Source organism: Aptenodytes patagonicus, chromosome 19 (assembly GCF_965638725.1).
Source record: "Aptenodytes patagonicus chromosome 19, bAptPat1.pri.cur, whole genome shotgun sequence".
Taxonomy (NCBI): Eukaryota; Metazoa; Chordata; class Aves; order Sphenisciformes; family Spheniscidae; genus Aptenodytes; species Aptenodytes patagonicus.
Window position 1 is genome coordinate 9,472,889 of NC_134967.1, and position 26,983 is coordinate 9,499,871.

Consider the following 26,983-nt stretch of genomic DNA (forward strand, 5'->3'; position numbering starts at 1 on the left):
AGCGGCCCGGCGGGCCGAGCGCCCGCGCATGCGCCCGGATACACACACCCCCCCCGCGCGCGGCCGAGCCGTCTGCGCATGCGCGGCCAGGCCCCGCCCCAGAGAGCCGTGAGGTGAGGCGAGGCGGGCGGCGGCGGGCGCGGGATGCCGCGGTGAGTGCTCGGCCCGGGCCGGCCCGGCTCGCTCCGCTCCGCCTGAGGGAGCGGCGCGGCGGTAGCGTGCCTGAGCCGCGCGGGATAGGCGGGTCCGGCCGCGCCGCGCCGCCCGCCCCGGCGGGAGCGGCCCTGTTTCCTGCGGCGGCCCGGCGCCCTGAGGCGTCTCTCCCGCCGCGATCGCTCCGTGCCCGTGCGGTCGCCTCGGGGCACGGGCCCGGGCCCGGGCCCGGGCCGGCGGAGCCACGGGTGGTCAGGGTCTCTGTCCGCTCCGTTCCTAGGTAAGAGAGGGAGGGAGAGCAGCTGCAGGCGCCACGTGCGGTGCCGCCTGCCTTGGAAGGCTTCCCGCGGCAGCGCTTGTCCTCTCTGGCGAGCGCTTTCGCAGCGGAGCACGGCGCTGTGCGGTTCCGTGCCGCTGTGCTGCGGGGCAGCGGCGGTGGGGGTTACGCCGAGACTGCAGCGTGTCCTCGAGACGTTCCCAAAAAGGGCTGTCTCTTAAGCGTATTATTGATGGGACCGGTAGTCGCATATGTTGCCCTGAGGCCTCTTGCCTGGCATAACAAGAGGATCATTTCCACACTATTTTGTGACCAAAGCGTCTTTATTTTGTGAGTGACTGCTGGCTCTTACAAGGTTGACTTGCACAGGTTACCTGAGAAACGCTGCAGCCTGTTATAACGCAACATTGTGAGGGCAGATCTGACCTGCACAGAATACAAAGGCGAGCAAAAGATTAGCTCAGCGATGTTAAACCTGCTGGCACAGAACAGTTAGCAGGGAGCAAACAGTGGCTAAGCCTTGTTCTCATTTGTCACCAATATAAATCTGGAGCAGTTTTCTTTGGGTCAATAGAGCTGCTTTGGCTTTTCACCACAGAGCAGAGACTATTATGGCCCTAGAGTTTATGCTGTGTTGCCCTCCAAAGAGCAGACAATCTTGACGGTGGGTTAACCATGATAGGGCACTCACCAAGTCTTACCCAGTAGGGAAATGGAAGGAAATGCCCCAAAAGTGTGGGGAGCAGACAGAGTTTTTAGCAGAAGCGCTCCCCGGTCTGTGCTTTAACCTGTGCCTCGATATAAAGCACGCTGGTGGGCAGACTGGGTGTGTGTTGGCTTTATTGCTGTGATAAGGCGGCCAGGAAGACAAGTAAGGCCTTTCCTGCTCACAGTTGGATGTTCCCTAGTGACTGGATCTGATGTTTGTGTAGGGGATGCTGGAGTGATTTTAGAGTACTGCTGTCTTCAAAGAGGAGCTTTTGAAAGACCGCTCACTAACACCAATACAGTCTAGTGTGAAGCTGAAACTGTGTTTTCCCGTTCCAGAGCTCAGCTAATCTGTTTTGGATTTTATCTTCACATAACTTTTGTTTGAAAACAGGAATGTTTTAATATTTAATAAGTTTTTTCTGATCCAAGGGTAGTTAACAAGGAAGTATTGATTGTGTTATAGAAGTTCCTCTGTGCTCGTAGTAAGTGAGATGCAGTGCTTGGAACAAGAGGTCCACAAAGGCTTGCTTTCTGAGAAACCATGTAGAAATGGGTCTGTTTTACAGGGAATCACCTGGCAGCATGCTTTTCCTGAATGAACCGACCTGCTAGACAAATTTTTTTCCACGTGGTTTAGGAGTCATTGAGCCTGTGCAAAAATGCAAAGAAGACTTTAGTTCTGAGGCTGTCAGTTGCCGTGGCAATGCTGTTTCCCATGGATTTTGGTCCTGTCATAAGTGTGCTCTTTTTCTAACGTGATTCGGGAGTTGTGTGGTCCTCGGGGATGTTAGTGGCAGAGTTACTGGGATTCCTTCACCTTACCAGATTGATCTAACACTTTCCTAAAAGACACAGCAGCTGCTCGTTGCCAGCTCTGGCCACTGTTTCGCATGCATCACAGATGATTCAGGGGAATTTTTTGGGAACAGTCCACAGATGTCACATCTTGGCAGGGAAATACAGGAGGAGAGAAATATGACTTTAGGGAGCTAAATATGAACTGTGCTTTCTAAGCATGTGGAGATAGCTCTTTAAAACCCTAAATTATAACAGAGGAAATGTAACATCTATGGCAAAAAGCAATTGGGGGGGGGAGGGGTGGGGAGAGAAAAAAAGAAAAGTACTTGTTTGTGCTTTACTGACTTGCCAAGTTTTGGTTCAGGGTGCAGTGTTCCTCTTGCCCACGTCACTACTCGCAGATTCCTGACACCGCACAAGAAAACATCGTGGTGCTGTGTGGGATGCGATCTTTGCGATGAGAGAAGCAGACCCCAGGAGTCAGATCCTGGGTTTAGCCGGCCCGTGTGCTGTGTCAGACACGTGATGCTGCGGCTTCTGCTCCCGTGTGTGTAGCGTGCTCCTTTTGTAAACTGTGAGTAGCCTTACTAGTGTCCTGATACAGCTCTGGCATTTTCTAGAGGTCACAATCTACCGGTACCTCTCCTCCTCAGATGTAATTGGTTGGGTTCCTTCTCAGAGTGGACCATATGATCCATGGAAATATAAGAAACTCTCATTGTTACTTGTTTTTTTTTCCTAAGCTTTAATGTCCTAGATTTTTTTATAGACAGAAAAGAAACTATGTGCTCTGTTTAAAAGACATGGAGCCCGCACTTAGAAAGGGAGTTGAGCGCGATGATCCTAAACATCACCATTCCTAGCTTAAGGTGTCAAGTTCATAAGCTTGGGTTAGGTGCTTGTCTGGGTCAGCAGTGGGTAGCGGAATGTGCTTGAAAGGGTTTTCAGGAGGGTCCTGCAGGAGGACTTGTGCAGTCTATCTGGACGTGTTGGAAGGGTGCGTCTGAAGTGCCAGCGTTTCCGAGCTTAGGCACCAGTGAACAGTGCTACGTGGTGAAAACAGGGGCAGCAAGCTGAATGAAAATTGGGTTTGGAGCTAAAAGTTATTTTTTTGAGCTAAGGGAAACATTTGTGCTTGTGTTTCTTTGGGATGCTAGTGACTCCTCTACAAGGTGCAGAGGCCTTCCAGAATTGATTCATTTCTGCTGCTTTAGAGCCAGAGATACCAGAGATACCTTCTACCTACTGAATCTTTCATCTAAGCTGGTGGGCTGGATGGGGAACCATCTTCCCTAGTCTGGTGAGAGTGGCAAGTGACTGTGAGGAGGCCTTGTTTAGCAGATTTTCTTAGTAACTGGAATCATGTAGTCATCGCTGGAAAATTGCCCCCGCACAAAGTGTTTTTGCTAATATTAACTTTAGTTCCATCTCAGCTCAATGGAGGGAAAAACTAGAAAGTGACATAAATTCAGCCGAGCTTGTCAAAGCTGTCAAATTACCACCTGATAAAGCTCCTACCTCCTAATGATTACAGCCATCAGCCAGAGAGGAAATGTATGCCAACGGGGCTTTCGAGTGACAGCGCCAGGGTTCAACATTGTTAGACTTTTAATGTAGTGTCATCTGGGGGCTCTTTGGCTTCAGTGGAGGGTGAAGCTCTGAGCAGAGTTATTTCTTAAAAAAAAAAAAAAATAAAAAAATTCCAAGGATGTAGACTAGCATACTGCCCCTCTCTTATCAGCCAGATTAATGCTGACCACTAAGTTTTAGGAAAGGTTGTCTTTGGTCCCATTTGTTAGTATTAGGAGTCCATAGAGATAATGTCTTTTCACGTGTAAAAGATGCTATTGATTTTCTGTTACTGTTGTCCTGAAATCTGCACAGTGTGTCTATGGAGCAGTGACAATCCTCCATCGCTAGCTTTATGGGAGAAGAATGGTTATTGAATCTCTTCCCATAAAATATAATCTCTTTCTCTCTTCCAGAATTTGCCAGCCCCTGTGGGAGTCCCTCATGTTATCTCTTTGAGAAAATTGATTTTTTTGTCTCCGCTTTGTACACTTGCGTTCAGTTTTATTTTTAATTTGGCTCACATGAGATGAAATGAAGGCTTCCCTAATGTTAAGAGTGCTTTGTCAGTGTTGTATTGCTTCTTTTTCATATAGATTAACGCTTTCAGGATGTTTTAAAATAAAATAAAGATATTTGCTTGGCACAAATCTCTCTTGTTGTTGCTGGGAATTTTTTTACTCTGGGTGAGTCGTTGCCCTGCTCTTTCTTTCCAGGCAGGTCTGAGATACTGACAGCTTTTCAGCTGCTTACAGGTAAATTCGGGGTAAGTTTCTAGAGTCAACACAGGCTGATTGATTTCAGATGAACGACACCATAGCAGAGAACACAACTTGCAGTGCTGTCTGCTCAAGGAGCAATGGTCTTTGAATTCTGTCAAAGTTCAAAAATACTCTGTCAAATTTGTCCTTTCCTCTGTGTAGTAAATGACTGACTATGGGACTTTTTCCTTTCAGGGAGGAAACGGCAACATGAATTCATAGATGATGAGTAGGATGCCAAAGCCAGAGATGACAGTGCTCTTGAAGAAATGCTGGGTAGAACAAAAAGGTAAAAGGAACAGCTAATTGAGTGCATTTTGGAGCCTGCGGGACTTCATGTGTTACCTTCCCTCATGAGGCAAATGGCACACCCCCTCAAACCATAGCCGAGTCTTCTGAATTCCCTCCTCCTCCATTTTGCATGAAGTCCCAGTGACGCCCCTCACTCCTGACCTACTCTTTCTATGCTTAGGTCTTCCCCAAAGCTGCATTGTCTGTACCTAAAACCCCTGCGAGACTTGTACTTTTGAATGTGTCCTTGCATGCACACGCTTGAAGGTTCAGCAGCTGTCTCATCCCGACCTGCAGCTCACGCCGCCAAATTAGTCTAGCCATCATACCGGGTTGTCTGCTGCCATGTTTTGTGATGAGAACAAAAAGAGAAATAAGAGATGAACTCAACCAGTTAATTTGCAGCCAGTGCCATTCTCCTGAAGTGACGGTTCAGTGCAGCCATTGCCTATACTGTTTTCTGACTTAAACCCGGGCAGATACACACAGTTAAAATGTTTGGAATGCGTTGCAAACAGGTTGTCTCCACGAGGACTAAATTGCTTTCTGCCACTCTGATGCTTTTTACTGCATTTTGTGTTAATGCTGTTGAAATGCCCAAAGGAATCACTTCTTATTGGCTCTTTCATTCTGAGAAATTATCTCTGTAACTGAGGCGTGATAGTCCACTTGGGGACTTTGGGAAGTAAGAGGCAGATTTAATCACACCTGCAGAGAGCCATGCAGTAGAAGGGCCTTCGTTACACTCCTCCAATGGCAGCAGAAGTGGCTGAAGCAACTGACAAGCAAGAAAATCTTCATTAGTAACGTAGCTCTCCTTGGGATATTTTCATGCTTGTTTATGTAAGACTGACTTTAATCCCCCAAAAGTCAAAAGCAAACATTCTCCTTGAAAATGTTCCAGGTTTGTAGTAATTATCTGCATGTTGCCCCCTGCCTCTCAGCTTTTTCTGGCAGCCAGTGTATGGGACAGAAGGGCTTTTCTGTGGCAAACAGGAGATCTTGCCAGTAAGAGAAGCAGGATGAGGTGTGAATGGTTGAGAGAGAGAGAGATATAAAAGTAACAGTTCTGTTCTGCTGGAAGTGTCGTCTTCAGAACAACATTCGGGGAGGAATTTGCTATAGTTTAGGTATTGGTGCCAGTTGTAATTTTTATGTGCTTAAACTGTTTCTGATCAAGACATGGTCTGTCAAACAGACCATTGTGCAGGGCAGGGTTAAGGCTTTTGAATGTGCTAACAACACAGACTTTCCTGAAGATCATTAGTGCAGTTTTGACAGTGTCAGAAGTTATTTCTTCAGGCTTCATACTGCTAAGAAATCTTCTGAAAAATCTAGCAATTCTGTATGCGCACCGGGTGTCTGGGAAGGGAGATGCTGGCTTTCTGTTGACCTTGGCACCTCGTTGGTTCGCACTAAAGTGCGTTTCCTGCAGTAGTATAGCTTAAACCAGCTCACTCGGTGTCTTTGGATCCTTTCAGCCAAGTGCATAAAGAGCCTGTCATGGGGACAGGCCTGCATTAGGGCATCGCTTTCCTCTGTCAGAAGCTGTTTTCAGAACATGTAGAGCTTGCCAGAAAGCCAACCTTTTACACTTTGAAGATGAGAAACATATAGGAATTACAGATACCATTTTCCATGGACAGCCCTCTGGATTTCATTCAGTGTTGGTGGCTGGAGGCTGGGAACCTATATTCCCTACCAGCTCTTCTCTCTCCAAAATCAGCCTCCAACTTACCTCCAGTAGAATAGTTCTCTGAGGAGGAGTCAATGACTTCTCCTACTATGTCAGTGAGAATATTATTTGGGCTCAATTCTGCGGTTTAATTTTGCCTCTATTTGGTAAAATACTTTCCCATTGTTGCCATGATAAGGAGCTGCTCTGGATGCTACAGGATGTCCTAAAATCCTTGTTATGTTTAGGCCACATGATGTCACAGGGGAAGAACAACACAGGATTCAACTCTTTTGGTGAAAAAGTAGTAATTTGTCCTATGTCATTTGGGAAATGTAACCATGTTTGAAATGTTGTATGAAATACAGATTGGTTTTTTGAAATGGTCATAACTTGCATAAGCTATCATAGTTAAAATATATGATGATATAATTTTTAGTTTAATAACACCAGAGCTGAGAATTCAGGCATACTTAAAATAGTAATTAGCAAATTTCTGCTGTTATCAATCCGTATTTTGGAAGATCTGATAGTTTTGTTCATTCTTTTTCTGCATATGTGTATGTTAAGGCTGTTGGTGTATTATTCAGCTATTTCCATAGACTCGGATGCAAATCTGTTATGCTCTTTGAGTTTCGAAATTCTTCACCATCAATCTGGAAAGCTTTAAGTCTGCTAAAATTGGAGTACGGTCAGTGTTGGCAAGGAGCTGTGTCCTTACGGTTGTGCCAGTTCCCCAGAGCCAGGACGTGTAGCTGTTCCCTGTTCTTCCCGCTTGCTGTTCGGGGCCCTGGAGCCCGGCCAGTGCGGCTCAGTGGTGGACCACAGCACCCTGTGAGTCCGGCATCACAGCAGGCTGGGCAAAACAGAGAACGGGGAGTTGTTTTTCACTATTTGCTGCAGTTTTGACAAAGAGCACTATATACATGTTATTTTACTATTCATGCCACCAAACGTTAGCTCAGGGAAGACGCGTGGTGCTATTGCTTTAAGGTGGCTAGTGGCCACTAGCTGTCCTCAGCATCGCCTCTGCCAGCTCGGCATCACAGCACGTGCTGTCAACTCAGCAGTGGCTGGAAAGCTCAGATAGGACCAGATTTGGCATCAGCGTAATCACTTCTGCAGGCGTTGTGCTTTCGATGTTGCCAACTCCTCACTGTTTCTTCTTTCTTCCAGCACGTGGTATTTTATATGACCCTGAGGTTAGACAGTCGCCTACTAGACTAGCTTATGTTTCTTTGGCTTTCTCCCTCAGTCTTGTCAGCGTTCAGGTTTTCAATTGCAGGGGAGCACTGGGAAATAAGTATTCTATTTTGCTTGCTGTCCTGCTAACGCTTTAGCTTGCTGGAGTTAGTGAGAGATGGCAGCAGTGGAAGTTAGCGTACTGTTAGTCATTCAGGTGATATGGTCTGATAGACAAAGCTCTCGAGCTAGTAAAGGAGGATGCTCATCTGAGAGAGAGTGGCATCCAGTTGTTCAGGGTTGTGTAGCCTCACCTTACCACTTGATGCAAATTCTCTTACTCAAACGCAGGTGGAACTTTTCAAAGGACCTAATGTTATGTTCGTGTTTAGCCTATGTCTTGCAAGCGTACAAGAAAGGAAGGTGAATCACTCACTTGTATACTTTGATCTTAAAGTTCAGCATTATTCCTTTTCTGGAAGTGGTTTATCAGACAAAATTTCTTAGTCGTTGTAGTTGAAGATCTAGCCCACAATGTCAGAGGCAAGGCAGTTCAAGGAGATGCAGTTAGAATTCCTCCATCTTTGAAATATTTGATTTGGCATAGAATATTTCATGGACTCATCAATGCATTTTAGTAAGACCATATTGCGTATCAGAGGCTGTTACTACAGTTGTTGTTACTAGAAGGTAGGGCTCAAGGTTTTCTGGTTTTGTTTGTGGGGTTTTTGGGGGTTTGTTTTGGGTTTTTTCCCCCCAAGAAATTGCCGACGTTTTTGACTAGTACAGGTTAGTTCCTCAGATGAGCCATGGACAACCTTTCACTGTAACTTTGGGTGTTTTAATCCAGATGCTTGCTTTTAACAAACTTGCTATGAACCATACAAGCACCTTTTGTGCAAATAAACTTTCAGTATCGCTACTGAGAATATAAGTTGAAATTTTGATTCTGTGGAAGTTATGATGAGTATATTAATATCTGCCACATAATTCGTCTGCTTCCAATGATACTCGTCTTAAGTAAAAATTCGCCCTTTTTGAATAAAAGCTGGCAACTGACTGGCATAAAATAAACAAGGTATTTTTAGAGACAGACAGCGTAGCTTCTCTCATAGTAGATGGTGGATACCTACCACTAATGCACTGCTCGCTTTATGGGATTAGTGTGGCTAATGAGTTGTTTGTAATAGTTTAGTAAATAAGGGCTTTTGTAGAGTCAGTGCACAAGGAGGAAAATGCTGAGAAGTCCCCATCGTGATCTGGGATATTTTTCTTTGAATGCCATTACATCAGTTATTCCTGGTGAAGGATGAACAGTATTTTGAGCATTTCTTAATCATTGTTGCCTGTAGAAAACTTATTTTTATTGGTAGTACCTACCTGGCCACTGTGAACGAAAATCCCTCAGGGAAAAAAAACTGTCATTGATTGAGGTACAGTGGCTCTAAGAGTCTAGTTCAGTAAGCACGAGACTGTCGTGCGCCTCATTTTCCCAAAGAAGTGAACGCTTTGGTATTAATTAAACTCTTTTCAGTCTGTACAGCGGTGTAACCTTTCTCTTATGCATTTTAGGGCTTGCACCATGTAAAAAGTCAAATATGCTATCTGTGTGACTCCAAGGTAAAGAATTGGGGTAAAATTATGTATGTTCTTGAAATGAAAGACTTGCAGCGCTTGTCGGCATGTCATGTGGCCCAAAGGACTGACAGTTCAAGTGTGGAGGTGGTGTTCAGCTGCAGTTCCTAGACTCTCAGCAAAGGAGAGAGCTCTGTCTTTCTCAGTCCGTCTTGAAGTCTTTGGTGGTGAGGTGGTTTCTAACCTGGTGCTTTCAACAGGCCTTCCACCGTGTGCAGTTTGCATAGGTTGTTTCCAAATAACTGCTACATGCTGCTAAAACCATCTTGGTTTTGCTGTTTAAGCCTCTCCCTGAACATAAGCAAGCCACGCAGCTGGCTCTGGGCTGTTTGTGTAGCGTTAGTACTACTCCGTAGCTGCCATCATTAGAGGAACAGGCTAACAGATGTAGCTTGCCCTGTCTTCTAAGAGCAGCCAATCTGATGTGTATGTACTGGTTTCAGCAGGTCGAGAATCCCAGGCTGCATGATCCACGTACAAGAGGAAAGACTGCTTACAGAGGGGAAGGGCAGTTTGAGTCAGGTGTCTGAAAACACTCGAGTTCAAAACGGACCTGAGTTGCAGTTCTTGTTTTAAGAAGGTATCTTTACGTGCCGAGTGTACGCCTTGGAGCGTTCACCTTCCTAACCACTGTAACTGCTATCTGACCTGGCTTGAACTTGAAGTGGGTGCTTCTCACCCTGTGCTCGTTTTTCCTGGGTGTCCAGTCAGCTGGCTAATGATACTGGATTTAAACTTCTCAGATGTGAGAGGTTTAAATCTCAGTGGGAGAGAGGTGTAAACCACATGTTCATGCATTGCTGGCATGAAGAACTTCAGCGATTCAGCACCTCCCTTAATGAGAGAGTGTGTCTCCTATGTGAGGAAGGGAGCAGGACAGAGCTGTGCGGGATTCCACGTTGCAAGGAGCTTCCCAGTAATGACGATACATACACAGAGGCCTTTTGCCTCTCGCGTCTTAAATGGCACAAGAAAGGAAGAAATGTTTTCTGAGCAAACAAATGAGGTGGGAAGTATTTTATTTCCAAAGTTCCGGGATTATTATAGACAATAAGCCATTTGTTAAAAGCAAGCCTTTACGTTCTTTCTGATTTCATACCTGAAACTTTGTGGTTACTCTGCGTAACTGGAGGTCTCTGTGCTGACACGATTGTGTCACATAACACTGGCCGTTGTAGTGAGCCGATTCCATTACTGGCACTTACACCTTTGTATCGTTCGTGCAAAACATAATTGTTTGGATTGTGATGGGTGCTTGAGGTTAGGGACATAATTTCATGCCCCACGCTTTCACCTTAACTGTAAGGGCTTAATGCCAAATACACCAGAAGTAAGTGCAGTCCTTAGATTATACTCCTAATCAGCACTTAAATTCACAGGCAGACCTTGTAGATCCATTTCTGAAATGTGCTCTTCAGGCTTGTCATCCAGGTGACTGCCCACTTCCATTGATCCCATACTAATTTCTGCAACTAAGATGTTTACTTTTTATACTTCTAGTTGATTTTGATCAATCGGTAATCCTACGGAAGAATTAACTTCTAGTTTTAATACTATTATAAAACTACTTAATTTTTTTTAGGCAGTAAGAGGTGTTATAAAAATTGACGTTGTACAACACTAGGTCACAGGTTTTACTGTTTAATCAGAGATCGAAGTTGAAAGACATCATTCCAAGTATAAAAGCTAATTCCAATATTAATAATTCTCTTACCAGCTAGAAAGAAGTAATGTTACGCATAATTCTTTTCTTTAGGAGCGCTTGGTAATTTTGAATGCATCTCCCACTCTAAGGAGTCAGTGGAAGTTATTTTAAGCTGCATTTTGTGGTTACTATAGGTGAGTTGGTAGTACGTATCTAATCCTTGGGCGGTGCTATAGTGTTGCGCAGTGTTGCATGGCGAGGTCTTTTCAGCACCGTGAGAATGGCAGTTGTGGTCATTTGGAGTAAATTTTAAAATGTGCGTGATGGGCTGTTCATAGATGTAAGCACAGATAAAGAGAAGGTTGTGGACTTCATGTAAATATTCAGATGAGGTTATGCTAACTTATGTTTTTGGAAGATATTGTGCATCGTTTCCCTGGCAGAAATAGCCCTTTAGAGAAACATTAAATATAGACTGATGCTGTCAAAAAAAGAGAATGCATATCACTTAACATCGAAAGTGACACTTTGTAAGGACCTTTTTCAATTTATAGTTCAATAAAAAGGGTAATCTGTGTGGGGATATTCTGTCCTTGCCTACAATTCTGCAGTTCTGACAGGATCACGTTCCTGGTTTTACCTTCATGCTGTCCCAGGCTGAAATACTTAATATTTAACACTCTGGGTTCTATAAATAATTGACGTGCCTGTCTAGGCAACTGAAGATCGGCAGCAAATTGTATTGTTGTTGAATAATAGGGGGGTTCTGCATTCTTTACTCCTTTACATCTTAATTTTCACTCTGCTACTGAGAGCGTAGGAACTGATGTACTCCACTTCAGGAAAAAGAAGTATTGCTGTTCCAGTCCTTCAGGGGAGGAAGTTCAAGGGAAAGTCAAGAACTCGCAAAGGAAACCATCTAAGTAAAGACTAGCTATTTCTGCATCTTTTCTGCATATACTGTTTGTATATATTTCTCCTTCTGTGCAACTCTTGTGGGTCATATGGGAAAGAATTGTTTTAATGGTTAGACAAGGTTTAGGCAAATCTAGAAAGAAAACTCTGCTCTATAGCTAAAACTAATGAGAAAATACTAAAACAATAATTTTTGTTTATAAGAACTACTGCGTATCCTTGATGACAGAGAAGAAAGGTTTTGTGTAATAAGGCATCGGACAGACACATGAGATAATTTGAGTAGCTGCACTGCCATAGTACCACTGTAAGCAAATCACAATTGATTCTAGTTTGTGATACTGGAATTATACTTCCATTTGGTTTATCTATTCATAAATAATGATGAAAAAAGTCTGGGAAGTTCCTTCTCATTGTAAATTTGTAGCATGGCAGAACCCAGTCACAGTGGAGTCCTTTAAAGATTTGAGATAATGATTTCAACAATAACGCTTTTTAATTGAAAGCGCGAGTGCTCTATTGTTTGTTAGCAATGCTTCCATGTTACGTGTACACAGAATAAATCACAGGAGTGTATGAATGAAGACTTGGTTTGGTAACTCCAGGACAGGTTTTTGGGCCGAGGGCAGAGCCTGGGTGGTGCTGTCATCAGAAGTTCCTCAGGAGCAGGCTGACTCAGTTAAATTTGACTTTGCCTCTGGCTTGCAGTTCCTGAATCTATGTGGCTTTGAACACCTTCTGCCTCTGTTACCATCATCAATTTCTCTTCCTCAGGTTCTCCTTTTGTTCTTCCGTCGTCATCTTCCATTACTCACTCTTCTGTATTCAGTGCCTGAGGCTGACATTTTCATACCTTACTGACTACAGTTTGGCTCCTAGATCCATATTTATTCAGTTAATATGGACAGCAGTCCAATTTCAGAGGAGTTAAGTATCCTGGAAAAGACATTTGTTTAAAAGTAGGAACAGAAATTTGGGAGCATACCTTTAGGGATCTTAGACTTAAACATACTTTCCCATTATTATTTGCTTCAACTATCGCTAGAGATCTGATATCAAACTAACCTGAAGCTTATGCTATCTTGTACATGTTGAGGGGAAAATAAGAATTATGGAAAATGGCCTTTTCCTCAAGTAATATAGGTTACTCTATAGGTTACTGTATGGGTTTCTGCGCACGCTGTCGGCTGGGATTCAACGAGCTGGCGCTGCCACCTTTGTCGAGCAGCATTTCCTGACCAGTCCCGAGCTGGGAGCTGTTCATCCACTGCCCAGAACAGGGCCAGCTACGTACCAACATTGTGCACGATAGCTTGCATTACTGATTGTTCGTAGCATTTGTACTTTCTTCTTGCTTCTTAAGCAGTAAGTGCAGTTTTGCACACTAGCAGGGGAGAGGGGTTAGGATGGGGGGGAAGACATTTCCAGAGAGCAACAGCCAGGCTACGCAGCTTGTTACAGGACGATAACAGCTTAAAAAAAAAAAAAAAATTAAAAAAAAAAAAAAATCCTTCCATGTACCTTATTGAAGACTGCACTAAAATTGTAAGTGAGGCTACCATGGATGACAATCATATTATCTCCTTAAACTAAATAACTTGATTGTCTTATAACAGAAAGCAAAGAGAAATGTCTTGAATATACTGGAGGAAATTGTCTTTACTAAATCTAGCCCAGCATTTATGAGCATTGTATATATTATTTGATTTTGCCAGAATTACATAAACGGGGGGGGGAAATTGTTAACGTAAGTTGACTACCAGAGTAAATCACAGCCTAATTATTCTTTTTTTCTGGCTAAAATTAGAATTTGATATAATGGTCAGCAGACATTTTCTTTAATTTTTGAGGCGTAATTTCTAATAGCTAATCCAAACGAATTGGAGAAAGTTGCTGCAGAACTGAAAAAACAAATTATCTGAATTTTATGGTGACTTACTGGTAAATCGCCTTAGTTGGAAGCTTTAATTTACCTCATATTTCAGTTTTTTCTCCTCTGACTGGCTTATGAGTGTATATTAGAGCAAAATAATTGTTATTTTCTTAGTGCCACCAGGGTGCTTGGAGCACGAACCGAAGTGAAGACAGAACCTGGCCTGTTCTCGTAGGGAAATAAAGGACTAAGGACCGCAGAGGAAGCAACATCGGGGCTTGTGGCAGAGGCAGCATGCCATAGTGCACAGCGTGGCAGGCGTTCTCCCCTGGCATTGCTGGCTGCAGCAATATGCTGGAGGTTGGTACCCATGTAAGTCAGTTTGAAGTTGTACCAGAATAAATGGGGCTCCAGCACTGCAGCCCCCACAGGCAGCCACTTGTTTCCCTTCTGGACTCGGTGCCAGTGCAGAGGAACAAAGCATTTTTGCCCTTGTTCTTGGTTTGACAGGTAAATACTGTGTTTAGTGTTGAGGCTGCTGGCTTAAATATCTACAAAACCTTTATGAGGCTTTGCACAGCAAAAACATCTTTCCTCCAGGGTCCATTAAAATGGCTTAGGCTCTGGAGTTATGCTTCGGTTTAGTCTGGTGTGAATTCCCTATAGCCAACAGAGTTTTACTAGAGATTATTTGAATGTAGTGTTTGTATTTCTGAGGGAAATAAATGGGCTCAGAGCTGCAGAAGGAACGGGGAGAAGAATGTATCCGAACCCCAGAAGACTGAAGACGACCGAGTTCAGCCTCCTGCTAGGGTAGTACACAGTTTCATCCCTTCCGAGTGTAACCCAGTATCTTTTAGTTTCTGGTAATGTATATTCTTCTTCAACTTCCACACATCATTTTGGGCAAGTTATTTGGATGGCAGAGCACTAAACAGAGTGTACTTCTCTGGAGAACCTTTCTGAAGAAATGCATGTTTTGGGATATTTACCTGGTTTTGATGAACTTGGGAATTGGCAATTATACTTCACAAATGCAGTGAAGTATTATGAAGTAATGGTGGATTTACACATACACATTGACTTGGTTAAGTCTTGGGTTTATTTCTAGAAGAAGTAGCTTTTGATTCTGTAAGTGGAGAGAGGAAAGAGCAAAACCATTTCATTTCTATCATTGTGAGGGTTTTTTTTTTAAGCATGTCTATTCACGCTTTCAAGAGTATTTTTGTAAAAACACTTGGCATTCCTTGCTTCTAAATCATGGAGTAACTTTGTGCAAACAATTTGAAAGAAATGGGGTTCCAACATTGTCATTATAGCTATTAAAACTGTCTGAATTGTTTTGCTTTTTGATGCTTGCCATAGCAACGGTGGATGTATAATTTGCTGAATATCCATAACAGGATATTTGAATATATTCTTTACAGTTTTACTTCTGCATATAACTAAGCATGCCAAATCATCACATTAACCCAATTAACCAAGCCAGACCCACATCTGCCATGGAATGACAATGAAGATTTTTTTTTAAAGAACTTCGTATTTCACCTCCCTCTTAACAAAAAAATCCCCAAACGCTGGACATCAGAATAGCAGCAGCTTTTATCAGCCTGCTGTTAAAAGTTATTCATGATTGAGACTGCAAACACTCCTGGCACACTTACTTTCTTGCTGCTTATCAACTGGAGGTAGCTCTGTGTTTGTGCCCCTAGAAAGGTAAGACCGAGTCAGTTTATCCCGTACCATACGTGCACAGCATCTTCTGCTGTTCAGTACCTCTGTGCCTTAATAGCAATTAGACCTTTGATTTTTCAACAATGAGGAGCTGGGAAACTTGAAAGATGCCAGCAGCACTTCAGTTCACATGGCTTCTTTCTTATCATTTTATTGCACAAGGAATTAAATGAAAATATTTGGGACTTTTGGCATGTTTGATGAAAAATCCATGTTCAAATAGCATCCGTAATATTACATAGATCACATTGCTGTAATAACCTATATGCTACTGTTAAAATTATGTATGGATTCAGGTATATAAGATTCAGTTTATTAGGGTTTTTTTCTACTGGTAGAAAAGCTTCTGTTGGGGAAGAGAATGAGTTCATTAGCCGTATGTAGCAGAGTTTATACACTACTTCAATAACCCCTTAAAAATGCCTTATTTGTCCTCATCTACACAAATTCTCATCGTCTTTACGGACCGGGAAGGATCTAGAAAGCCAGGTGGTGCTCCTGAAGACACTTCACGGCGCAGGTCACACACTACTGTAGAGCCAAGGTAGGTTGTGTTAGTTCTGGAAGTGGAGCTATTGCCAACCAGTTCGGTGGAAGTTCCTCCTTCCCCAGACTGTAACGGCTGAGAGGAGGCAGCTGGTGTCCTAAACAACCTTGTCAATCAGACCACATGGACCTCATTACTCTAATGAGCCATAGAAGCACATAAGGAACTACTTGAGCTTTGGAGAGAAGAAAGAGATGGACACTGTCATGCACACATGTAGCTGATTTTGCATTTAATCATGTTTCCCGGTGATCTCAAGGTCTAACCCCATGTGGAGTACCTTATGGTTATTTGTTCTCAAGAGTATGTAGGTGAATAATGCAGCGAGGGCTATGACCGAAATAAACGTTTGTGCTCATCTCCCTGAAAAGAACGGAAAGACTGTTTGTGGCAACAGTTGCCATCTACGAACTTGGGAGCGGCCTGGGTCCCTGTTTGCATTTCAGCCACAAGCACCGGTGTCTGCAAAACCGAACCCGAATAGCTCTCCGACATTATTGTATTTGGTAGCAGAGTGAGAATCTTTGTAACTCGGAGGAGATGCGTTAGCTCCACCATTTCTCTCATCTCCTTTTCATTACGTAGTCTTGCCTGAATATCCAAGTGGAAGCTCGAGCCCCTTCTGAATACCAGCCTGAGGTTAGTGTTGGGCAGGAGCCCAACATGCCAGGAGATAAGCTGGTTCAGAGGAGACAGGCAGTGGGTGGGATAGGCACCCTGAAGGCACTGCAGGCTATGCTGCTTGGCTAAGCCAGTTGCCCATTTCTTGCTGAAGAAGAGATAGCAAGGCAGGTCTGTCTGTAGGGGGTAGGCACTGGCACCTGCCACTCCCTGTGGAGCACTGGGAATGAGCTCAAGGTGGGCTAGCCCTCTGTGTCTTGGTAAGATGTCACCTAAACATCTGACACTTGCATCAGGAAATTGACTTCCATCTCAAGTGCAGAGGGTTACCTATTTTAATCTAGTATTCTGTTTTTGCCATAATGCAAACTGTGAGGAGCACCAACTGTACAGCTACCTCATGTCTCTGCTAAGCGTACGGATCATTTCGGAAGAATATCCAAGGAGAGACATGAATTCCCTAGAACTCATCAAGAAAATGATAGCTCTTTGCCAGTGTGGCAACTAGAAAAGTTTCCAGCATATCTTGAACAGCTGAAGGGAACAATTATCTCAGCTGATCCTGTAGCTGCATTATTATTTGCGTGTATTCATAGGACAGAGTATACTAGATAGCTTTATGACCGTTGGGAGTGAGCCTGTCATTCTAGAGCCTCTTCATCAATGTGCCTTTCACGCTCCATGAGATTAGCAGCCACTGAAAATAGGAAAAAGGAATTTTCCTTTCTTCTGTCTTAGAAGAGACCCATCACACCATACTCCTCTTTCATCTTGGCTCGGAAATAGCTTCGGTCCTTAGCAAAACCAGCGTGCCAACAGGTCTTCTTAAAGAAGTTCCACTCTCATGAGGATCTAAGGGAAAATATCCTTTTTGTGTGTTTAGTCACGCACATCAAAGGAAACAACCGTTTCAATCTCCATTTGCATTGTGCAGGCATTAGATGTGGTCCAGTTACACGGAGCTCTGCTTGAGAAGGCAGAAGTGCCAGTACTCTTCAAGCTTTGACGGAGATGGGGAGAAAAGTCGGCCAGGCAAATAATATATCACTCTTCCAAGGCACCTTCCCTTTTTCAAAGGACGGAGCGTTGGTTTTGCAGGAGACTCTCTACAGCAAAAGCTCCTTGACGTCCCGATCCTGAGGTGGCGTGCTGCAGGCCAGGTGGTATACGCCGTGAGGGATCTGTACAGCTGCAAACCGTCACCCTTTTTCTCATAGAATGTGTGAGTGCTCCTCGCAGACTCATTCCTGTATGATCTGCAGGGCTCCCTCAGACTTTCTACATCTCATTGGCAACAATAACTGGGTTCTCTTTGCAGGTCACAAATCCTCACCTCGTCGGCTGCGTACCGTGCCGAGAACAGCTTTTTCTCCCCAAGCATCCTGCTGTCCACCCCAAAGTGCTCTGGTTGTGGAGGAGGGCCTACAGAACTTTGACTTTTCAGCAGTCTTGAAAAAGCGGGGGAAATAACCTTTGCAGCCCTGCTGCTGTCGTTTAGGTCAGTTAAATAGCATGGCGCTTTGTAATTTTAAAAAGGGGGGGTAGAGGGTCAGGCTGTGTGCGCTCCCCCCCAGCAGCGTTGAGGATCATCCTAGGTGGGCAGTCTGATCAGAACACGTGGGGAAAGGCGGGTTCAGCACTAACGTTATCAGAAGATGGTACAAAATGCTGCATTTCCAGATACCCCCTTTTAAGAAAACAGTTCTTGCAAATGTCTCGGCTTGAGGTTTTGTTTGCTCACTTGAGGGAAAATCGCAGCTTCTAACTTCCCTTTCCAGTGCGGTGTCCCTTGAGGCCTTTGACGAATAACCGCGCGCCAGACCGCCCGTGACTGGGGAGCCCCTCGGCCGCGGCCCAGCCGTGGAGGCGACTCGCAGTACCGGGCGGGCGCGGCCGCAGGCCCCCGTCCGCTTCTCCCCGGCTCGGCCTCGGCAGGCGGCGGGTGCAGCGGGCCCGCGCTCGGGCTGGAGCTGTCGGCGTTACCGCGGTCCCGGCGGGCTGCGGGGCAGCCTAGGAACTGCGGAACTTTGTATCAAAGGCCGGCGGCAAGCCCGCGCGCTGTGGACCGGCGCAGTGGGAGACCGCCCGCTGGGGAGGCCGGCCCGGCCCGGCCCGCGAGAGCGCCGGGGCCAACTGAACCGGCTCGGCCGCTCGCTGCCGGGGAAGGGTGGCGCGGCTCCCGCTCCGCTGTGGAAGAGGGCGGCCGGGCGTTACGGGGGCCGCTCCCTCGCCCGCCCCGCCGTCTGAGGAGTCGGACCCGCCGTTCGTCCCGGCTGCCGGGCGGGGCCGGGCCGGGCCGGGCCGTGAGGAGGGCGGGAAGGGCCGGGCCGGGCCGGAGCGGGCTGCGGGGCTGCCCCCGGCGGGCGGGCGGGGCGGGGCGGGCGCGGGGATTGGCGGCCGGGCCGCCCGCCGCGCCAATCGGCGGCTTTGTTTAGGGTTACAGGGCGCGGAGGGGGCGTGCGCCCGCCGGGGCCTCCCGCAGCCAATGGACAGGGCTGGGGGCGGTGGCGCCGGCGGCCGCCCGGCTCGCCCGCCCCATTGGCCCCGCGCGCGGTCACTCTGGCGGGGGGCGCTCCTCGTTGGCTGCCGGCGTCGGCGGAGCCGTGCGTCAATCGGCGCGTCCCGCTTCCTCCGCGGCGCGGTTGGCTCTGGCGGCCGTCAGTTGCGCGGCGCCGCTTCCTGAGTGGCCGCTGCGGCCGTCAGTAAAGCGTCCCGTCCCGTCCTCTCCGTCTTCCCGGCGCCGCCGTTGACTGGCTGCGGCGCGTGTCACTGAAGCGCTGCCGCGCTCCGGTTGGCGGGGCGCGCTGTCCATCGCGCCCATCCCCTCCGGGCGCCCGCCCTCCGCCCGCCGCGATTGGCCGCCGCGGGTGTCAGTGCGGCGGCTCCCCCAATGGGCGGCGCGGGGTGTGCGCCGTGCGCGCGGGGTGGCCGGCCCGGCGGCGGCGGCGGCGGCAGCGGGAGGAGGCGGCGCGCGCCTGGGTCCCGGTCGCGAGGAGGCGGAGGAGGATGTGGCGCGCGGAGGGGAAATGGCTGCCGAAAACAAGCCGGAAGGTGAGAGCGCGGCCGGGCCGACTCCCGCCCCGCGCCGGGCCGGGCCCGGCCTGCCCGCCACCGCCGCCGCGGGGCTGTCGGCGCGCCGGGCCTCCCGCGCCGCCCCCCGCCCCGGCCCCCGCCGCGGGGCGGCGGCGGCCGGGCCGGGCCGCGCGGCGCGAAGTTTGGCGGCGGCGGGCGCCCCCGCGGGGCCGGGCCGGGGCGGGGGGCGGCGGGCGGCGGGCAGGCCATGTGCGGCGGGCAGGCCGCGTGGCGCCGGGGCCGCGGCGGCCGGGCCGGGCCGGGGCACGGGCACGCCTCCCGCCGCCCGCCGGCACGTGCCCGCCCGCCGCCAACATGGAGGCTGCGGCGGCACGGCCGGCGCGGGGCTGCGCAGGGCGCGGCGCGGGGCTCCGGGCCGCCGCTCGCCGCTGACGGCCTGGGCCCCCCCGCCGCCGCCGCCGCCCGGGGGTCGCCTCGGGCCGGGCCGCGCCGCCCCCGCCGGCCCCCCCTTCCCCCCCCCCCCCGCCACCCCCCCCCCCCGGCGGCGGCGGCGGCGCACGTGCCTCGCGGGCGCGCGCCCGTCCGTCACGAGCGGGGCGGCCTCGTCCGCGGCCCCGCCGCACCGGGGCCTCCGCGCCGCCGGGCAGCGGGCGGGCCGGGGGTGGGCGCTGCTGGGGCGGGCGGAGCGGCGCCGCCCGGCGAGCGGCGGGCCCGGAGGTGAGCGAGGGGAGGGCCCGGCCCGCCCCACCCGCCCCCGCCGGCGGCGCGGTCGCGGCGCGGGGGGGGAGCCGGGGCGCCCAACTCCGGCCGAAAGTTACCGGCGCGGCGGGGAGCCGGGGCGCGGCGTGTCCGCAAGGGGGTAGCGCTGCTCCGCCCGTGCGCGGCCCCGCGGCGGCCGCCTTCCCCCCCCCGGCCCCGGCGGGGCCGTCCGGCGGGAGCACGGCGCCGAGGCCGGGAAGGGGAGCGGGGCTGGCGGGGGGCGGGAGCCGCGCAGGCGGTTTCCCGGGGCCCGTTCGCGTCGTATTTAACGTTTTTTTGTTATTTAACCGAAGTTTGTCTAAGCAGGCTGGCGGCAAGCGCTCGCGGCGACTCCTGACCCCGCCGTCGTCTGCTGCGCCGGCCCCGGACGCCCGCCGGCTCGGCACGGACGGGGGGATCGCGCGCCGGGACGGCCGTCGCCCCAACTTTCCCTTTAATACTGGGGGAACGCGGGGGGCCGTGGCGGCCGGAGCCGCTCAGCCGCGGCCTCGCTTGGCGTGGTGTTGCGCAACACAACCGGTACCTGGTGTCAGGGCCTCCATTTTATAGGGGCGGGAGGGAAGAGGGTGGTGGATGGTTTACATCCCGCAACTAACCGGTTGCATAACTAAAACTGGGTAAATTTACTACTACCTCATGAATTCATCTGGTTGTAGTTGGGCATCTCGAATAACTGTTTAATCTGGCTAATACGGGTTTTTTTCCTTAATCTGCTATAGTAAACGTACTTCCTCACTTTTAACCCATTTGCACTCTTTACCGGGAAACCCCTTCTTAGGATACAAGGGTTGTTATCCCACCTCTTCGTCTGGATTTTTGCTCAAAGTGCTTTGGGAATATCTTTTTTTTTCAGTTCTTTCTTGTAGTTTAGTAGTTGTAGAGCCTCTGCAGGCATGGCCACCTTTGGTTTCCTTTTGCCCGCACCTTGTCCAGCATGATGAAGGCTGAGTGCTCTGCAAAAATGTGAATTTTAAGTGGTAGCGGTGATTATGAGTGTTGTCAGCTTCATCTTTTATTAATCTCTTTGATGCTCCCAAATTCATTAGTTCCGTCTTTCCTGTGGTCTGGAAAACGCCAGGCTTCATTCTTTTCTCATTTGCGTTGAAGTAAATGATTAACTCTACTGAAGTAGTCAAATGCCAACTGGTTAACAGGGGTGTAAGTGAGAAGAGAATTAGCGTCTGTCTGGGCTTCGTAGCTCAAATTGTGAAGTTTCAGTTCTTTACGGATGGATGAAAGTATTGTCACCAAAATATGCTCGGGCTTGATTCTTTTTTCGAGCTTCCTGTGCTAACATACGATGACATTTTTTCTACGTAAAGCACGGGTTTCAGTATACTCATTCCTACGAGGCCACGGCTCTACATGCCATCGACGTGCTCCTTGACTTGAAAGGTAATTTGGCCTTTACGCTTGTTATTCAATGCAACTTTTACTGTGTTTCGTATTGGTAACGAATTTTTGTGGGCCGTTGAAGTGCATTCTTGCTGAGGAGGTGGGTCCGCAGCAGCTCTTGTACTGTGCAGGAGCTGCTGGAGAAACGACTTTGGTGCCCGGCGTTTTAACGCGCCCACCCGCTGTTGCAATCCAGCGTTTCACTTGACTGGCCAGTAGCTGGTTCTTGGCTTTGTACCCGTGTAGAGCATGGGCAGCATCGCTGAGGTGGGAGCGGAGAGTCTTCAGTGGCTCGGCTCAGCACCAGCACCCGTGTTGTTCTCGTAGTAAGCGCACGGAGCAGCTCCCCGCGCTGACCTAGTTCTGTGGTATATTTTCAAGGAGGCAAGATATAAACCGTTCATTCCTTGAACTTAAACTCCGCCTGTCAGAAACTTAAATGGGAATCATTTTAAAGTGTGATTCAAGACAAGTGTTTCACCGGTAGTACAGATGCTGGAGGAGAGAACGCAAGTCGCCTTAGGTTTTTGTTACTTGAATATTTAAAAACTAAATGTAAATGGCAACTAGCAGGTCAGCTGCATGGAGAAGCACTGCTTTTATTGGGGAGCAATCTGCTCCGTCCGCCCAAAGTGGTACAGTAGAAGCAAACCTCGTGAACAGCAACGAACAGCTCTGTAGACCTGCCCGGTCTTTTTGAGCTTCCCTGTCAAGTTTTGGTCGAGGCTTCTCGTGCCCAGCTAGCAGCAGAAAAACGTCGGCAGTAGGTGAGGGTTTGAAATGAGGCTGTTCCCTGGCTGCAGGAGAGATTTACATGTCTTGGAAAACTTGGGTGAGTTCCCTCTTTTCTGGTTTCCTTAGGCAGGACGAAGTTGGGCTCGATGACCGAAGAGCTCTTAACCATCCCTGCGGCAGAGGGGCTTTTGTAGTTTCTGCCGTGTTTTTTGTGTCTGAACCAAAATGGCAGGACTGACCCTTGGAGGTGCCATCTTGGCAGCTGTAATGGCCTCTGAACGTGATCGGGGTGGGTGGTGGTCTTTAAATTAAAAAAAGAAAGTTTTTTAATAAGTTCAAAAGAGAAAGAGTGCGTGTAGAGAACCTTTCTTTAGATTTCTGTGTGTTCTCATGGACAGCTATCTGAAACAGATAGCTTTAAAGCACAGTAGTGCCTGTGTATTTACATCGTGCAGCTGGCGCAGGAGCTGGGTGCTTTTATTTGTCGTGCCCATGAAGTTCGGTTACATGCAGTTGTTGAATTTTACGTCTGTTAATTCAGGCAGGGTCAATAGGTGGGAAAGGCAGGAGGTGGAATTTCTCCCCGTAACTCCCACGTGAGCCGAGGATACCGGGGGAGGATGGCGGTAGGGATTTTGGCAGCTGTTCTGGGTTTGTTGTTGATACCAACCGAGAAGGAAGTTAGAGCTCCAAATATTATTGAATGCTGAGAGACTGTTTGGGCAGCATACCTTTTGAAAACAAAACGTTCTTGATTTGGTTGTTGAACAGCAAATATTTACTTCCCTCTGCGGAAGTGTTGCATAACGTTTTATTGCTTAAACAAACCTGAGCTTATTGTGAGCGTGATGGATTGGATTTTGTGCCGCGCTCTCTGTACTGCTGTCCTTCCTGCCAAATTCGGACTGTCACGGTGAAGAGGCAGGGTTTGATGATCAGCTCAGTTTGCTCATTGCCCCAGAATTTTTGCTGAATTTCAGCAGTTGGGATTTTACCAAAATTTCTGTTGTCAGAGATAGAAGCGAACTGCCTTCTGCCGAAGTTTCTAGACCCGCTCAGAGGGCTGTAAGCCAGCAGGACAGTTTCAGAGAGTGGACTCGATTCACTTTTCCCAAACAGCAGAAACTACATGTGTGTGTGAGATCAATTTTTTTGAGTGCTTTTGGTATTATAATTGTTTTACATGCAAGACTCCTCATGTAAGGCATGGGGCTTGTTTAAAACTCCAGTTTTTTTCATCCAATTCCACATCTCTTGTTGTTAATGGTTTTCCCAAACACTTTGGCTCAAAGGGTTTTTTGGTTTATTTGTGTGGGTTTTTAAAGCTACTTCTGTCGGAAGGTTTCCTACAGATGTTGTAACTCAGATTTCATTTCCTGTATCAGGAAACGGTGAAAGGACGATGTACAAGTAAGGTTAAAACAAATGTTTTTAAAATTTCAAGTCTTTCAAGATCAAGACTCGGTGCTAACTTTGCATTATTAATATTTTTAAACGGCTCTTCTCAAACACACAGTCTTTTAAAGACCTGCTTAGAAAGGTATATGTTATTGGAGGAAGGGGAAATAGCTATTCTACCTCTCTGTCCAGGCAGCCTTCAGAAAGAGGGAGCTGGAATGTGACCTTCCTTTTTTAGTGTCCCTTCTGTCTCTGCTTCAATAAACCAAATATGTCTGCAGGGGAAAAAAACCCCAACAAACCCAAACCTTTCCATGGAGTGAAACGAGGCTGGTAGAGTGTGTTGTGGAATACAGTGCCGGTTAATTAAAATGCAGTGCTTCCAGCAGCTTCTTGCATCTTCAGTGTTTCCTGGCTTCCTCTTCCACACCTTGCTGAGTTTTTTCTTTTTAGTTTTTTCCCCTCACTTTGTGTCCTGTTTCCACCTTCCGTGGCTTCCTGCACCCCTTAAGCCCTGTGTTGTGTTTACCCTGGTTTAAACCCTGTGGGTTTTGAAAGGCAAGTATGCCTGCGGGTGCTGGCATCTGTCTTAACCCTGGTTTTTTGGGGTGCAGCACCTGCCCTCTTCCTGGGGCGATGCTGAAGGTGTGGCTTCATGCAGAGGAGCAGTTACGTCACTGGGTGAGCAAGAGCAAATTCCCATTATCCCTGGGAATGGAGAGCTCAGTGTCCTTCTCCTGCTCTTGTCATATCTTCGGTTCAAGGGCTTTTAATGTTCTTTTCCTGCCAGCTCTCCAGGTAGATTTCCAAACTCAAGCTGTTGATAGCTTAAAAAAAACCAAACAAACAAAAAGTAAAAATATCCATGGCTGGTGGCTGTCAGTGTATAGGCTCAGAGTATGTAATTTCACTAGCCTTAGCCAATACTTTAGGACTTCTGGAAAATTTGCTGCAGTGTTGAGAACGTTTGTACCACTGAAAACTGTAGAAATGGGTGGTTTATTTTTGCTGGGCTTGGCTAATAATATCCATCTCTCCTTAGTTTCATTGCAGTTGAATTTGATGATGTAATTTTAGTGAAAACCAGGGGATGAAGGACTTGATGACAGGTCTAAAACAAATGAATTGTTGGCGACAGTGAGCAACGGTCTAATCATTCCGTTGTGCTTGTCATATTTAAAAGCAACACGGTGAAAGTCATGCTTGAACACACTTAGGAGCTGCAGGAAAAAGTTGAAGCGACTGTACTGTTTTAGTGCTCCTAAGATTGCTTCTAAAATAGCTACTTCTGTGCACCTTCTGAATTTAACCAAATTCTCCTGTCTTGTATGGTTAGCAGGGTGCTTTAAGCCGCCTGCTGAGGTGGGAGAGGAAGAGAGGAGCCTGTGAAATAGAGTAGCCAGTTTTGTTGGTTGGGGGAAGTGGACTCGTAAGTGCTGAGCACAGTGATAAGTGTACAGCATAAGAAATAAATATCTAATTGAGTAAACCAGACCTTCTCAACCAGTGCATAGGCTTTCATTAAGAAGAATTGCCCTATCAACTCTTCCCCAAAGCGCACCATTTGCAGTTTTACATAACTGTGTTGTTTAAATTGAATTCAGTTATAAAACATCAAGAAACTTTCTGCTCTGTGGAAAGGATAAAATAACTTAAGAGTAGCACATTATTGGTGGGGAGAACTGGGTCGATAATACGTAACAGCAGAGTTTTAGCTATATTTGTATTTCTTACAGTTTGTAGAGCTTGTCGTAGCAACAAAGTATTTACCACAAATATTCCAAGAAACTAGGCTAGATTGAATAACTTCCTAGGGGAAAATTACTTGGTTGATCATCCTTGATACTACCACCATTCCTGTGATTTTCTCCTCATCCTTTTTGGTTTTCCTTGCTCCTCCCGTTTTACCTGCAGGCAGCAGTTGCAGCTGCATGCGTGCTGGTTTGTGTGTTGTCCTCTCTTGCTCCTATTTCACATTTTTTACCTTTGCCCGAACTGTTTACTCTTTCCTTGCGTCCTCCTCTCAGCCCCCAGGCTGCTTCTGGGGCTGCCCGCATCCTTCACAGTGAAGGATCAGGAACGCCTTTGCTCGGCCAGCATCTGAGCCGAGTGCTGGCATCCAGTGGAACCTTGCTGGGAAAGCAGCGCCGGAGAGCTGGACCTGGTTATCTTATCTTAGCCACCCTCTATTGATATTTAGAAATCTGCTTTTGTTGCCAAGAGATTTACAACTGTAATCGTCCAAATATTTCTAGAAAACAGACCAAAAGCTGTTGGGTTTGCTTATATTGCTACTTGTTTACTGATTGAAAATGCCAGGAACGAAGTTTAACTATGAGGAGTAGCATGCCAGTCCTTCAGCTGTTTGGATCAGGGATAATGCTTTGCATTTAATTCTGCCAGATTGAATTTAGTGGTTTTGTCTGTGTCCAGAGGTCAGCAAGTGAAAGAATGTAGGACTTCAAGGGGACTTCATACCCCCACCCACAGCCCAGGACCTAGCAGAGCCAAGTCAATACGTGGGAAATATAAATATGTTAAAAAAAAAAAAAAAAAGAATTTCTTTTGACTAAATCTAGATATCTTGACTTTCATTTTTGTCTGTCTCTGTATATCATCTTTCAAAAAGTGAGTTATTGGAAGAGTAGCTGTTTGCAAAGGGGAAGGGTTTCAGAAAAGCCAGTAGGGTTAAGAACCACAACTCCAAAGGAAGGACGATGGAGTTGGCACTTTTGCTTTGGGTATTGACATAGTCACTACTGAGCCGTCTTAAATAAGGCACACGGTCATTATTTTCCATGCGAGGAGGACTGGTGCATGGGTTAATACTGCCATTACACCAAAGACTGGATGGCTTCAGGTAGCCTAAGCTTACTGTGTTCGTATGGGCGCCACTTCTGAGCTGTATTTACTCGGTTCCGCTGCTTAAGCAGCAGTGTGGTGAGTGGCATCATGGTTAACTTGATGCCCTCCCGTTCCATTTGAGTAGCTAATAATTACGTTGTGATTTTAGCTGTTTGTTTTATACGAAACTGCCTATTCGTAACGTTTAAACACCTTTTACCTCTCTTGTGAGGCAGTTAAGAAGATGGCTAACCCTAAGTTATTTCTTCATCATAATGGGTTTATGAAACTTACGTTTGTGATTTTATAGGCTTATTCTTTATTTCCAGTATAGAACTGTCTGCAAATCAGCAGTTGATCAACACCCATTCAGCCACTTCTGTATTCTCCAATTACACGTTATGTTGATAAACTGTGGTAGTGAAGTGGTCT

At 47.4% G+C, this 26,983-nt stretch overlaps 1 protein-coding gene across 6 annotated transcripts in view; it reads left to right on the forward strand.

Moving 5' to 3' along the window:
- Positions 1-103: 103 nt before the first annotated feature.
- Positions 104-26,983, forward strand: part of CAMTA1 (calmodulin binding transcription activator 1) — a 330,817-nt gene continuing 303,937 nt past the window's right edge. For 4 of the 6 annotated variants that reach the window (XM_076356070.1, XM_076356072.1, XM_076356073.1 and 1 more), the window contains exons 1-2: positions 104-152; positions 4,465-4,558. In XM_076356070.1, coding sequence (XP_076212185.1) covers positions 4,492-4,558 — 67 coding nt within the window. In that variant the 5' untranslated portion in view covers positions 104-152; positions 4,465-4,491. Of the gene's footprint in view, positions 153-411; positions 434-4,464; positions 4,559-19,327; positions 19,439-26,983 lie in introns of those variants that run through there. The other 2 variants (XM_076356071.1, XM_076356075.1) reach the window with 2 other exon arrangements.